This window comes from Hylobates moloch, unplaced genomic scaffold, assembly GCF_009828535.3.
Source record: "Hylobates moloch isolate HMO894 unplaced genomic scaffold, HMol_V3 SCAFFOLD_5, whole genome shotgun sequence".
Lineage (NCBI taxonomy): Eukaryota > Metazoa > Chordata > Mammalia > Primates > Hylobatidae > Hylobates > Hylobates moloch.
Window position 1 is genome coordinate 98,675,425 of NW_026652280.1, and position 15,102 is coordinate 98,690,526.

Here is a 15,102-nt window from a genome sequence, read left to right on the forward strand (position 1 = left end):
GGTTCTATCTGATTTTCTGAATGAAAGGAAAACCTGCTCCTTCCACCACTCCCTTCCTTTCTATTAGGATTCAAAGAGCAAAGTCCATGTCCAGTCTTATGTTAAAGGAAAATTAGTTCCAGACCTGAGAAGGACAGGAAAACTGTTTTTTGGTTTTTTATTTTTTTGAGACAGCATGTGTATGTACAAAATCCCTCCCATCGCCCACAGTTCTCAGTTCATAACTGTGAGGTGATGTCATTCACTTACTGGTTTATTTTCCATGCTTAACAACCAACACTTGTTCCTTGTACACCCCCTTGGAGGAACTGATGGCTTTCCTGTGGTTGGCCAGTGTTTTCAAATCTGTATTTGGAGGGGTGTGTGTGTGTGTGTGTGTGTGTGTGTGTGTGCGTGCATGTTTTTTAATTTACTTAACTGCTCATTCAAATAAGCCCTGCCTTTCCCTGAATCATTGCAGAATATGCAATATAAGGAAATAGGATAACAACCGGGAATGACATTAAGTGCTGAGTCAAAGACAGATTGGCTAAGCTCTGCCTTTTTTCAAGCTCTCTAAGTTTATTTTCTTACTGTGTGTGTAGCTTTCTCTTACTCTTTCTGTTTGATTTTGTATTGTGTTTGTATCGTGTTTCTAAGGAGAATAGAGAGAGGGGAGAGAAGGGAGAAGGATTAAGGGAGACTGTAACCAAGGCAAATTATGATTGCTGTCTCACTTGAGGGATTCTGTATTCTTGAGTTTTGGAATCAGTACTCTGTATTTTATTTAGCTTGAAGATTATTTTCCTCCTCGGGTGACCTATACCGAAAAGGATAGTGAAGGTACCTTTGTGATCTTTTAAAATTTTCTTTGTCCTTCCACTTAATCCCAAGTGAGTGGCATATTTCCCTCTGTTGGACTGCCTTTCCCCGTGTTCTGCCTATTTATTCCTTAAGATCTATTTCATAGCTAGAATCCTTTGCTTCCTCTGCTGCTTCCATAGATTTTATTCATGGGCCATAATCATACTTATCACATTAGATTAATTTATTCAGATATTTTTCTCTCCTAATAATAATCTTTGGGCGCTGTGGTTCACGCCTGTAATCCCAGCACTTTGGGAGGCCAAGGCAGGAGGATCACTTGAGCCCAGGAGTCCAAGACCAGCCTGGGCAACATGATGAGACCCAGTCTCAACAAAAAATACAAGAATTAGCCAGACATGATGGTGCGCACCTGTGGTCCCAGCTATTTGGTGTTGGGGGGCTGAGGTGGGAGGTCAAGGCTGCAGTGAGCTGTGATCGCACTACTGCACTCCAGCCCGGGTGACAGAGTGACACCCTGTTTCAAAAACAAAACAAACCCACCAATAACTCTGTTGTCCAGGCTGGAGTGCAGTGGCACGATCATGGCTCACTGCAGCCTAGACCTCCTGGGCTCAGGTGATCCTCCCACCTCAGCCCCACCCCGAGTAGCTGGGACTACAGGTGTGCACCGTCACACCAGGCTAATTTTTGTATTTTTTGTCAAGACAGGGTCTCACCATGTTGCCCAGGATGGTCTCAAACCCACCTCAGTGTCCAGAAGTGCTGGGATTACAGGCATGAGCCACCATGCAGGCTTTTGTCTCTGCATTTCTTTTTTTTTTTTTTGAGACGGAGTCTCACTGCTGTCGCCCAGGCTGGAGTGCAGTGGCGCGATCTCGGCTCACTGCAAGCTCCGCCTCCCGGGTTCACGCCATTCTCCTGCCTCAGCCTCCCTCCCGAGTAGCTGGGACTACAGGCGCCCGCCACCGCACCCAGCTAATTTTTTGTATTTTTAGTAGAGACGGGGTTTCACCGTGGTCTCGATCTCCTGACCTCGTGATCCACCCGCCTTGGCCTCCCAAAATGCTGGGATTACAGGCGTGAGCCACCGTGCCCGGCCTCTGCATTTCTTAAGAGTAGGGGTCTGCTAGTCCAGTGCCTGGCATAAAGGAGGTACTGATGAATGAATGAATGAATGAGTGAATGATGAATCCTGGTTGGTTCTATTACCTCACCTCTGAGAGAGTAACCAACGAGGATGACACAGGTCCAGTTCTTGGAGAACTCAGTCTAATTAGGGATAAGAAAAGGAGTTAAGTTTCAAGCCAAGGAAGGCTCTGGATGTCCCAGCTGCGAGGTACTGAGGGAAGTTCCATGAGTAGACTTAAGGAGGAAGAGGACAGGAAGATGGCTACAGAGGAAAGAGAAGTAATGCCTCCAGCACAGGAGACTGCCTATTAAAGGGTATCCTGGGAAGAGAAGGAGGGATACATGGAAGATGCGTCAGGTCTCTGAGCAGGGTTGCCTAAACAAGTCTGTAGAGAAGACGTTTCGGCTGGGCGCGGTGGCTCACGCCTGTAATCCCAACACTTTGGGAGGCCAAGGCAGGTGGATCACGAGGTCAGGAGATCGAGACCATCCTGGCTAACATGATGAAACCCCGTTTCTACTAAAAAATACAAAAAATTAGCCGGGCGTGGTGGCGGGCGCCTGTAGTCCCAGCTACTCGGGAGGCTGATGCAGGAGAATGGCGTGAACCTGGGAGGCGGAGCTTGCAGTGAGCCAAGATCGGGCCACTGCACTCCAGCCTGGGCGACAGAGCGAGACTCCTTCTCAAAAAAAATAAATAAATAAAAATAACAAAAAAGACACTTCAGTGCTAAGGCACCTCTAATGCTCTCTTCATTGACCTTATCCCATTTAACTCCTCAGATGAACGCCTCACAGCTGAGGAGATGGATGAGCAGAGGCGGCAGAACGTTGCCTATCAGTACCTGTGCCGGCTGGAGGAGGCCAAGCGGTGAGCAGAGTCTGGGAAGATGGACTCTTTCTGCTCTCCCTTTCTACCACCCCACCCTAGGCATCTGCCTCTAAAGCAAATGCAACAGATCAAGAGTCCATCCTGTGGGAAAGGACGAGTTGAAATAGCTTTTTAATTTTTTTTTTGAAGCAAATCCCAGTCACATCCTTTTACCCCCTATATACCGCAATACGTATCTCCAAAATAGGTGGACGTTCGCTTATATAACCACAATGCCATTATAATATCCAACTAAATTATTTTAAATCCTTGGAAGATCAATACCCAGGCCATATTCAAATTTTCCTGCTTATCTTAAAAAAAATCTGTTTTTACAGTTATCTTATTCAAATAAGGATCCAAAAAGTTCACTAATTACATCTGCTTGTATGTCTTCTTTAATCCAGAGCAGCCCATCTCCTTTTTTCAGTTCATTATATTATTGACTTGCTGAAGAAAACTGGGTCATTTTTCCTGAAGAATATCCTACATTTTGTCTCTATTTCTTTTCTTTCCTTCCTTTTATTTTTTAGAGATGGGTGTCTATTTGCTTTCTTGTGTCATTCAGCTTGTTCCTCTATACCCTGTATTTCCTATAAATGAATGTTGGCTTAATTAGATTTGGGTTCAACATTTTTGACAAGCAACAACAAACCCCATCTCTACAAAAAATACAAATATTAGCCAGGCATGGTGGCATGTACCCATAGTCCCAGCTACTTGGAGGGCTGAGGAAGGAGGATTGCTTGAACCTGGGAGGTCGAGGAGGCCGCAGTGAGCCAAGATTGCACCACTGCACTCCATCCTGGATGACAAAGTGAGACTGTGTCTCCAAAAACAAACAGAAGAACCTGGATGGGCACTGTGGCTCACGCCTGTAATCCCAGCACTTTGGGAGGCCGAGGCGGGCAGATCACCTGGGGCCAGGAGTTTGAGACCAGCCTGGCTGACATGGTGAAATCCTGTTTCTACAAAAAAATACAAAAATTAGCTGGTCGCGGTGGTGCATGCCTGTAATCCCAGCTACTCGGGAGGCTGAGGCAGGAGAATCGCTTGAACCCAGGAGGCAGAGGTTGCAGTGAGCCAAGATCATGCCACTGCACTCCAGCCTGGGTGAAAGAGTGAGACTCTGTCTCAAAAAAAAAAACAAAAACAGAAAACCATTTTTGACAAGAAGTCTTCATTAGTGTTGGTGTTTTTTTTCCCCCACTCGGATCCTTTTACCCCCTATATACTGCACTATATATATCTAAAATATGTGATATTTAACATATGTAAGATACGTGTTCCATATCACATCTTACAGAAAGAATACAATGTCTGCTTGTTCCACTTTTAGTGATGCTAAGTTCAATCTGGGAGTTTAGGTGAAACCAACCTGATTTACACATCATAAAATTTCCCATTAACTTTTCATCTAATGCCTTCATTCACTGTTGGTCTACATCAGAATTTATTATTTTACCAAGGGTGTAAAATGACTATTTTCTAGTTCTGTCATTTCTTCCATATTTACTAGCTGAAATCCTAAAGAACATTCTCTCATCATCTTAGGACTATTTGGTTACTCTGAAAGTCAATCTGTACAGGAAAAGCAGGATACATACTTAATTCTTTGCTTTTAATCAACAGGATACTTTTAATGTTCTTAAAGGAAGTCAGTAGGATGGGGCAATCAGGAAAAATCAGGTGTCTAAGGCAGGGAAGCCATGGAACAACGTGTAACTGGCTCTCTTTTTGGAAACAGATACTTTCCAATTAGACTCCAATATGTAGGGAAGTTTGGAGATTCCATCTGAGGAGACTTTAATCTCTCCCTTATACAACCATCAGTAATAATAATACTTTACATTTATATTCAAAGTGTTTTCACATTCATTATCTCATTTGATCCTAGCAGCTGCCCCCTGAAGGAAGTACAGGTGGCATTACCCTCATTTTGCAAATTGTGCGACTGAGGCTCACAGAGGTGAAGTAGGGGAGATGGTTGGAAAGGCGGGCTTTGGACTCCAAGAGCTGTGGTCTTTCTGTCCCTTTGTGCTGCTCCCCTTCCATCAGCCCCACTACTCTCATCATCATCAAAGCTGGGTTATGAGCCATGTAGATCATTCAGGCAGACATGACCTTTCTGCACGCAGGTTCTCAGAGAACAACCCAGAATGAAAGAAGTGAGCACATTCTATTTTGTTTAACAGTCAAAGATGTAACTAGGGCCGGGCGCGGTGGCTCATGCCTGTAATCCCAGCACTTTGGGAGGCCAAGGCGGGTGGATCACCTGAGGTCGGGAGTTTGAGACCAGCCTGACCAACATGGAGAAACCCTATCTCTACTGAAAATACAAAATTAGCTGGGCGTGGTGGTGTGTGCCTGTAATCCCAACTACTTGGGAGGCTGAGGGCAGGAGAATCACTTGAACCTGGGAGGCGGAGGTTGCAGTGAGCCAAGATCGCACCATTGCACTCCGACCTGGGCAACATGAGTAAGACGCCATCTCAAAAAAAAGAAGAAGAAAAAAAAAAGATGTAACTAGACTGAGTGAGAAGCTATGTAACAGTTAAGCCTCACTGAAGATGGGCAGGTTCAGGATCTGTCAAGGAAGATTTGCTGGGGTGGGTGGGGCTGAGGGTTGGCCAGTCCAGATATTTGGGGCAGCCCTGGAGAAGGTGGGAACAGCCAGGCAATGGGCAGAGAGGGGACTTGGAGGTAGAGCAGGAACAGGAAGCAGGGGCCACTTAAAAGGAGGGAGAGAGGGAAGTTCCTGTTGTTAGAATAAATCACTGTGGTCTGCCAGAGTGCGTGAGAAGGTGCTCTCATGTTCATAGCTGGATGGAGGCCTGCCTGAAGGAGGAACTTCCTTCCCCGGTGGAGCTGGAGGAGAGCCTTCGGAATGGAGTGCTGCTGGCCAAGCTGGGCCACTGTTTTGCACCCTCCGTGGTTCCCTTGAAGAAGATCTATGATGTGGAGCAGCTGCGGTACCAGGTGGGAGAATTGGACCCCACCTTCTACCTTCTTCCCCTCAAACTATGCCTTCTCCTCAAAGCTGTGAGGGTAGAGTGACCATATAACTTATTGTCCAAATCTGAATAAAAGGGAGTGTTATTAATCTATGTTTCTCTGTCCTGGTAGGGATAGAAAATCCACAGGATGTGGTCCTCTGGTTCCCCTCTGCCCGTCTCTCCTGAATCTTTAAGCTGTAGTCTAGGCTTTACCCATAGGGAGTGCTGAGAACTGTGGAAATAGATTTTCTTTTTCCTTCCCTTTCAGGCAACTGGCTTACATTTCCGTCACACAGACAACATCAACTTTTGGCTATCTGCAATAGCCCACATCGGTCTGCCTTCGGTAATACTGGGCCTGAAGATTGTTATTCATCTTTACTCCTTACCAGCCACCCCCCACAATCCCATGCTTTATCTCCCTGGACCCTTTAGCCCTATTTCCATGTGTCTTCTAAACTAACTTAATCTAAGAGAACAGTTCCTTGTGGCTGTGTGTCTTTGAACCAGGTTATTTTTTCTCTGCCTCCTCTTCCCTGTGGATGAAAGGAAGTGAAGTTTCCCTGGCCTGAGTGGCACGGTTCCCATTATGCAGGGGGTGGGGGGCTGCTACGTCATGCTCGTATTGGCCAGCCCTGTCTCCACCAAATTTCACAGTGTGAAGCAAGGGTATGCACATCCCTAGGTGGTAGACTTTGAGTTAGAAGCCTAGGTCCAAAACCCCAACTGGACACATGATTTCACTCTTTGAACCTCAATTTGTTACTCGTCTGTAAAATGGGGATAGTGAGCCCTGCCCTGTCTACCTTACAGTGTTGTCAGGAGGATCACATGGTCTGTGTGAACTCCCTTTGTGAATTGTGAAGAGCTATACAAATGAAGGCATGATAGGATTCTACAATGTATGGTTTCTTTCTGCTTTGTTTTTCTTCACTGTAGAAAGGAACTATAAGACAGGAAACAGCAGTAAAGAAAGACACTTTGATGGGAGGCAGAAGCAATAGAGGTCATGTGTCTTCAGTGGGACTGGAACACGCTAGGTCTCTAAATTTGGCTTTTTATTGTGAATCTAAATGTAACAAAGATATATTGAGGTTAGGCCTCATTACAGTTGTCAGGTGGCATTGAGAAGCCATACCTGGTGCCACTCGGTTCTTAGAAGGGCTCTCATTGATCAGAAGCCGCTGGCTTGGAGACAGGGATAAGAGCCTGACACTTTTGTGGTCCTTGGCAATATATGCTTCATTGGGCCCTGCATGGGAGTAGGCCAGCTCTCAGCATACCACGTCTCTGGCAAGGGTCTAAGGTGAGGCATGCAGGCTCACTGTAGACATCTGGAAGACAACTGGGGGCCTGGTTTTTTGTTGTTGTTGCTGTTATTGTTTTTGGAGGATATGGCTTATATCCTGTAGCCTTGATGGCCTTATCTGGTGTTTGGTTAATTCAGGGCACCCTAGGACTATGTGTCTGTGGCTGAGCCTTGGCTTAGTATGCATCCCCAGTGCCTTTCTTTTATACTAGGCTGACTAGAAATGGTTGGAGGAGACTGACCTAGACACCCCAGGTAACAAGGGAGCACACACCTCAGTTGGAGAGGAAGACCCATTCCTCGGCACCCCCTCTCCATATTTGGTGCTGCTTAAAGGTTCCCAATGGCAGTAACTGGCTGGTTTCTCCTCTAGACCTTCTTCCCAGAGACCACGGACATCTATGACAAAAAGAACATGCCCCGGGTTGTCTACTGCATCCATGCTCTCAGGTGAGAAACCTCAAATTTTATCATCCAGGTTCCTCTAGGTAGATGCGACCAACAACCAACAGCAACAAACTCAGCAAGAAGGATGAAGGTTAGACCACAGGGAGCACTGCTCAGGAAAGTGAGGTTTCAGATTTACAGAGTTGTGTTTAGATTTTTGTGCATGTCTGTGGGCACATTTATGTATGGCCTGTGTGGGTGAACGGGCAGGCAGGGTACCAGAGACAGGAAGGTAGCAGGGTAGGGCCTTCAGTTTGTAACTGAGTATAAAGGAATCAGAACAGGGCCTACTGAGAGCAACACAGGCAAGCCACTTAGTATGGATGGTGTAGGCTCTTTGGTCCTACTTACAGCCAGCCATCAGCAACCAGTTGGCTAAATCACAGCAAGTGACTGACCAGTTCCTTGTGTTTACCATGCCATCTCTTTCTGGCTTCACTTCCCATGTCCCTTTGTGCCCCTGTGCCTTAGCTCAGCAGGTATCTGCTTGCTGTGCCCTTCCTGTCCTCTGTCTCCATTGAGTGACCTGCTACTGCAATGTGGCCTTCTCTGTGAAGCCTTCCTAATCCCCTCAGACCCCCAACACCACCTTATTTACCTTCTTCAGCCCTTTCCTTGGGCTGATTTATGGTCATATTTCTTTATGTGGGTTGGGGATGACTTGAGGGCAGGTGCTGAGTGGTCTTCATCTCTAGGTCCCCATAGTATCTCCTTCAAACCCATCGTGGGCAGAGTATCGAAATGAATAGGCCCCAGTCCCTTCCAATGCCTTCCGTTTTTTCCTAGTCTTTTCCTCTTCCGGCTGGGATTGGCCCCTCAGATACATGATCTATATGGGAAAGTGAAATTCACAGGTAAGCCCAGCTCCTTCCCCGACCACCACAGCCTGGGCAGGGACTTGGGGGTTCTGGGCCTGATGAAGGGCACCTGTGGCATCATTGCAGCTGAGGAACTCAGCAACATGGCGTCCGAACTGGCCAAATATGGCCTCCAGCTGCCTGCCTTCAGCAAGATCGGGGGCATCCTGGCCAGTGAGCTCTCGGTGGATGAGGCTGCAGGTAAGGACTAGGCTCTGCCCTGCCAGGAGTAGGCTCAGTGCGTATGGGAGGGCTCCAAGCCTCACAGCCATTGGAAGGGTTCTGGCCAGCTCTCATCCACAGATAGGGCCACCAGGCTACCTGGTTTGCCTGGCCCTTGAGGGTGGGAAAAAAGATGACGTTAGAGTGGCCTGCTACTGGTTGCGCTCCAATCTGGGGTTCATTCTGGCCTCCTGACCTTGTTTCCATGCCCCCTCCCAGTCCATGCAGCTGTTCTTGCCATCAATGAAGCAGTGGAGCGAGGGGTGGTGGAGGACACCCTGGCTGCCTTGCAGAATCCCAGTGCTCTTCTGGAGAATCTCCGAGAGCCTCTGGCAGCTGTCTACCAGGAGATGCTGGCCCAGGCCAAGATGGAGAAGGCAGCCAATGCCAGGAACCATGTAAGGAGTAGTCTTGGGTTGCAGGGACTGAAAAGTTGAGTGGCTGGAAAGTCTCAAGTGAAACCAGGACTCCTATCTGTCATATCTCTAGTATCCAAAATTGTTTCTTAGAGAAACCATAATTTATCAGTGATTTTAGAGAAATAGGAAAGGAACTTGGAAGAATGATGAGAATTCCGAAGAGAAGACTGGAGAAGAGGTTCTTGGGGGATGATCTTCAGGGAAGCCTGAGAGGGGTGCTGGAATGTAGAACAGAATGAGATTGGACTGGAGGTTCCAAAGGTTGGTTTGCCTTAATTGTGTCAGTGCCAGGTGTTTTAGACCCCACAATTCCTGAATTCTGAGCAGACTGACCTTTGGCCTTGGGAAGGTCTCCAGAAGAAGAAATAAGTGTAGCCAGGGAGGGAAGAGCAGGACAAGAAGATTGAATTGGGTTTCCCAGGTTCCCTTTCAATGGAGTTTTTGCAGGATGACAGAGAAAGCCAGGACATCTATGACCACTACCTAACTCAGGCTGAAATCCAGGGCAATATCAACCATGTCAACGGTAAGAGAGATCGAGCAGGAGTGGTTTGGGGTGCCCTCAGGGTAAGCCCCTGCACTGGGAGGTTTGGGGATAGCTTTTCTCAAGCCAGAAAGCCCTGTGGTCTCACTTGGGCCAACTCTTGCCTCGGGGAAAGATCAAAGTCCAAGGAGTATGTGCACTGCTTTCTGGCCAACGGTGTCTAGAGGAGAACTAGTCCATGTCTGGGAAGCTTCTGTCTGACTGGAGAACCATAGAGAAGAGCAGCTCTTGATGCCGGGGGGGCAGGGGCATTTGGGCTGGGGTCCTTCCAGAGGGGCAATGTGGAGAATACATGAGGATGGGGGGATCTGTGTAGGAGCTGTGTGAAGGCTCAGGATGGGTGGGCATTTGCCTATTTGGGTGAGGATATCCTTGGGGTCTGGGGTGGTGAAGTGAGAAGGCTGTGAAGTCCAAGCTGAAGAATTTGGGCTGAACCAAATGGGCCCAGGAACCAATGGGGAAATGGTGGGGGTAATTCTGGGCAGGCAAGAAGAGGGCAGATTCCTAGGGCTGGACTAGGGGATTATGAGAGGTGGCTTTCTCACACTGTCCATTATGGAGTCGTTTTTTTTCAGTCCATGGGGCTCTAGAAGTTGTTGATGATGCCCTGGAAAGACAGAGCCCTGAAGCCTTGCTCAAGGCCCTTCAAGACCCTGCCCTGGCCCTGCGAGGGGTGAGGAGAGACTTTGCTGACTGGTACCTGGAGCAACTGAGCTCAGACAGAGAGCAGAAGGCACAGGTTAGCCTCTGTCTATTACCTGCCACCCCCTCTATGTGACTATAGGATAGGAGAGGGCCTCTTACTCAAGGATCACCACTGTTGGTCCTTTGTATTCTGTAAGTGCTGACTACGTGTTTAAATGGTTAAATCACCCCAAGGCCTAGTAGACCAGATTGATCAGCTTCTGTCCCTGAGAGTCCCCCACGCTGACCAAGAGGAACCCAAGGACAGTCCCATAGGCAGTAATGTGCTCCCCCATTGTTGAACTGGTGCCTCCACTTAGCAATCTTGTTTTTAACGTAGTTGGCTTTTCCCCTGACACTGTTCGTGTTGTCTATGTTGTTATTTTAGATGCTTGCTGAGCAAGAAAGGTTAAAGATTAGTTAATAGGGCTGGGCACCGTGGCTCACACCTGTAATCCCAGCACATTGGGAGGCTGACGTGGGTGGATCATTTGAGGTCAGGAGTTTGAGACCAGCCTGGCCAATATAGTGAAACCCTGTCTCTACTAAAAATACAAAAATTAGCCGGTGTGGTGGCACGCGCTTGTAATCCCAGCTGCTTGGAAGGCTTCGGCAGAGAATCTCTTGAACCCAGGAGGCAGACGTTGCCATGAGCCAAGATTGTGCCACTGCACTCCAGCCTGGGCGACAGAGCAAGACTCCATCTTTAAAAAAAAAAAAAAAAAAAAAAAAAGGGTTAATAGGGATGAGTGAGCCAGCCTGAAGGGGATAGGTAGGATTGAGGGTAGATGGCTGGGTAGACCTGGGAGCTCATGCTGGCAACTCGTAAAACATGGTCATGGCCCCAAAAGGACTCTATTCTACTGCATCTCTTCCCTCTCTTAGGAGCTGGGCCTGGTGGAGCTTCTGGAAAAGGAGGAAGTCCAGGCTGGTGTGGCTGCAGCCAACACAAAGGGTGATCAGGAACAAGCCAGTAAGTCTTCTGCAGGTCTGAGGCCTGCTCTGTGCGTATCTCTGGCTCTTTGAAGAGTATCCCACCTCTTTGCTGGCTTCTGTATTGGGCAGTACACACTGCTGCTGTTTCCAGCCTGGCTAGGAACTTCTCCCCTCACATAATCTGCTCTATTCCTGCTGCCTGGGGGGACACTACAGATAAGTTCATTAAGGCCTTAGAGATAATGACATGCCAATACTGCACTGGGCTGTTCTCCTGGGGCAGGCAGTTTTCTTCCAGGCAGTTTGCCTGTAATTTTGACAGTTTCAACCTGCTTGAATTCCTTTGGCTTCTGAAATGTAGTAATTTTCCAGAATATGAGCAAAAAACTCAACTTCTCAGTTTCCCTTAAAAACATTATATACAAATGTAATTTCTTTTTTGTTTGTTTTTGTTTTTGTTTCAGACAGAGGCTCACTCTGTTGCCCAGGCTGGAGTGCAGTGGCACAATCTTGGCTCACTGCAACCTCCACCTCCTGGGTTCAAATGATTCTCTTGCCTCAGCCTCCCAAGTAGCTGGGTTAACAGGCACCTGCCACCATGGCAGGCTAATTTTGGTATTTTTAGTAGAGGTAGGGTTCTTCGTGTTGGCCAGGTGGGTCTCAAACTCCTGGCCTCAAGTGATCTGCCTACCTTGGCCTCCCAAAGTGCTGGGGATTACAGGCGTGAGTCACTGACCAGCCACAAATGTAATTATTTATTACAAGAATGTGAGTTAGTAATTGTCTTCCTCCAAGAGATCTATCTGCACTGCAAGTATGAAGAGTAACAGTGCTGAGGCAAAATGCAGTAGCCTGTGGACATTAGACCTGTTACAGCTGCTTGCCTTAGTCTGGACTTGCTGTCAGGTTTAGAGGTTGCTCAGTAACCATTTACCTTTGTCTAAGAGAGCTTTCCGACATTCACTAGCTTTCAGTAGCCTCCAGGCCACTCCTGACTGGCTGCTTTCCTAATCCACTCAGTTCATTCCCGATTGCTGCTGCCAGAGTAATCTCTGAAGCACAGATCTGATCTTATCTCCCTTGTTGAACATCCTCAGACCTTCGTGGGTTCTTCCATTATCTAGCCCACACTTTAGTCCTATCTCCTTGTCCTGGCAGATAAGACCTTTCCAGAGTTCGTCCCCAGCTCTTCTGTTCACATTCCATCCAATTCAGCCGAGCAAACGATCTATTCTTCCTAGATTGCCCTCCAGCCTTTCCCATCACTGGCTTCTGGTCCTCTGGGTTACATTTCTCCCACATTCTCACCTGTTGATGAGCAGGTGAAAACATTCTCCAGAGCTGTCTCCAAGGCTTCCTCCTCTGTGAAGTCTTCTGCTCTCTCCCAGGCAGAATCCCTTCTCCCCTGCTCTGCCATGGCATTGTGTGGGGGTGTGGGGAGGTGGACTTCTAACTTGACATTGACAGCAGTGCACTGTAGGTACTTTGGTATCCTTAGTTCTTCCCAGTAGATTGTGCTCTCCTTGATGTCAGTGCCCGTATCTGCTTGGCATTTTGTAAGCCACAGAGTTTGTAAACTCAGACTACATTGAGGCACCACAGCCCCTTTTAAGCTTACTACTGCCCTTTGCAGCAAACGGCTCCACCTTGGAGCTGGTTCCTTATTCCTCTCTGCTGTCATCAAGTCTTGGTCCCTAGAGCCCCCTGACTAACCTCATCTTAGTTACGCTCCATAGCCACCTGTCAATCTTGTGCTCACCACCTTAGGAACTCACCCTCTGCCATGACAGCCACTCTGTGTTACATGCTGAGCTACTCAATTTCTAGGCCTGACAAATTGCTTCTTACAGAGCCTCTTCTTAAAGCAACCCAGCCACATTTCTTCCTGAACATTTAGAAATGCATTTTAAACCTAGCAGATTTTTGAGAGCAGTTGCAAAGCCATTTTCCCACCAAGATCCCCCGGCGGAGCCTAGTTGGTCAGGAGAGTGGAGATGCCACTGAATGCCCAGCCAGTACAACCTGTTGCTCTCCTCCCTTGCAGTGCTCCACGCTGTGCAGCGGATTAACAAAGCCATCCGGAGGGGAGTGGCGGCTGACACTGTGAAGGAGCTGATGTGCCCTGAGGCCCAGCTGCCTCCAGTGTACCCTGTTGCGTCGGCTATGTACCAGCAGGAGCTGACAGTGCTCCAGCGGCAGCAGCAGGGGGTAAGCCCCAGAAATGTAGGTCTAGCTCTGCGGTCCCCATGCAGCTGGAGGGATCAGGACAGGCAGCCCAGGCCACCCTCTTGTGAGTGCAATATGAGATGCTGGCACGAGATTAGGATGGGGAAAGAGCTACCATCCCTGCCTTACTGAGCATATTTTAATAGCCAATACCTTGAGCAAACACTGCTTTACATACTCATTCAATCCTTAAAAGGACACTATGAGGGAGGCATTCTATTTTAGAGATGGGGAAACTGAGATGCAGAGGTTAAGTCACTTGCCCAACACAGCTGTGAGTGCCAGTACTGGGAGTGGATGCAGAAGCCCATGCTTTGAAGCACTTCACTGTCCCACCTCATCCCAATTCGTACTTCTTCTCTGACAGTAAAGTGACAGGGCTCTCACTTAGGGACTTTCAGTCTGTTGGAGGAGTTAGAATACACCTGAGGGTCCAAATAGAGACACAGGGAGAGAAGAGCAGATGACATAGGTGGAAGAAGTCTTCAGACCAAGGAAATGGAGGAAGCAGAGCTGGGAAGGCTTCCTGGAAGAGAATCAATAGAGAACTACACCCACAGCAGGTGTTTATAGAGCATCTACTCCCAGCATGACTTGGATACAGGCTCAGCCCTCAGGAAAGGCACAGTCTCAACATAGGAATGACTATGTACAAGGAAGCATAAAATAAGTACTAAGAAGTAAAGCATTGTGACTAAAGTTGTGGACTTTTGAGCCAGGCTGCGTGAGTTCAAATCTAGCTCTGCTAGTTCTTAGCTATGTGACATTGGGCAAGTTAATTACTTTCTCTGCTGCTCAATTTCTTTGAATATGAAATGAGAACAATAATATATTTACCTCAGGCTATAGGATTAAATAAGGTAACATATTTGCTTAGAGAAGAACCTAAGAGAAGAAAGTAAGAACCTTAGAGAAGAAAGTAAACTTTAGCTATTAACATTATTGTTGTTGATAGTCACAACATTCTGTTAGGAGAAAATAGGAAGGGGGCTGGGTGTGGGGGTTCACGCCTATAATCCCAGCACTTTGGGAGGTCCAGGCAGGCAGATCACTTGAGGCCAGGAGTTTGAGACCAGCCTGGCCAACATGGTGAAACCCATCTCTACTGAAAATACAAAAATTAGCCAGGTGTGGTGGTGGCACATGCCTGAAATCCCAGCTACTCCAGAGGCTGAGGCTCAGAGATCACTTGAACCCAGGAGAGCCAAGATTGTGCCACTGCACTCCAGCCTGGGCCACAGAATGAGACTCTATCTCAAAAAAAAAAGAGAAGAAAATAGAAAGGGTGCTCTAGACAGAGGGCACAGCATAAGCAGATGTTTGAAAAGCAGAAGAAGGACAGGGCAGGGAAATGGGGCTGGTGACTTCTTGGGTGTGCGGTACAGTGCAGTGTGGAGGCGACCACTCCATTTTCATCTCTGTATACCCAGGGCCTAGTGCAGTTCAATTTTTTTTTTTTTTATTTTAAGACAAGGTCTGGCTCTGTCACCCAGGCTAGAGTGCAGTGGCGTGATCTTGGCTCATTGCAACCTCCACCTCCTGGGTTTAAGCGATCCTCCTGCCTCAGTCTCCCGAGTAGCTGGGACGACAGGTACGCGCCACCATGCTCAGCTAATTTTTGTATTTTTAGTAGAGACAGGATTTTGCCATGTTGGC

The 15,102-nt window shown here is 47.7% G+C and overlaps 1 protein-coding gene across 1 annotated transcript in view; it reads left to right on the plus strand.

The window, feature by feature from the left end:
* IQGAP3 (IQ motif containing GTPase activating protein 3) overlaps positions 1–15,102 on the plus strand; it is a 45,508-nt gene that overhangs the window by 706 nt on the left and 29,700 nt on the right. Inside the window, exons 2-12 of the mRNA XM_032154205.2 lie at positions 2,719–2,806; positions 5,629–5,785; positions 6,071–6,148; positions 7,485–7,561; positions 8,345–8,412; positions 8,503–8,616; positions 8,857–9,035; positions 9,504–9,582; positions 10,176–10,339; positions 11,170–11,257; positions 13,265–13,428. Of these exons, the coding sequence (XP_032010096.1) occupies positions 2,719–2,806; positions 5,629–5,785; positions 6,071–6,148; positions 7,485–7,561; positions 8,345–8,412; positions 8,503–8,616; positions 8,857–9,035; positions 9,504–9,582; positions 10,176–10,339; positions 11,170–11,257; positions 13,265–13,428 (1,256 nt within the window). The remainder of the gene's footprint in view (positions 1–2,718; positions 2,807–5,628; positions 5,786–6,070; positions 6,149–7,484; positions 7,562–8,344; positions 8,413–8,502; positions 8,617–8,856; positions 9,036–9,503; positions 9,583–10,175; positions 10,340–11,169; positions 11,258–13,264; positions 13,429–15,102) is intronic.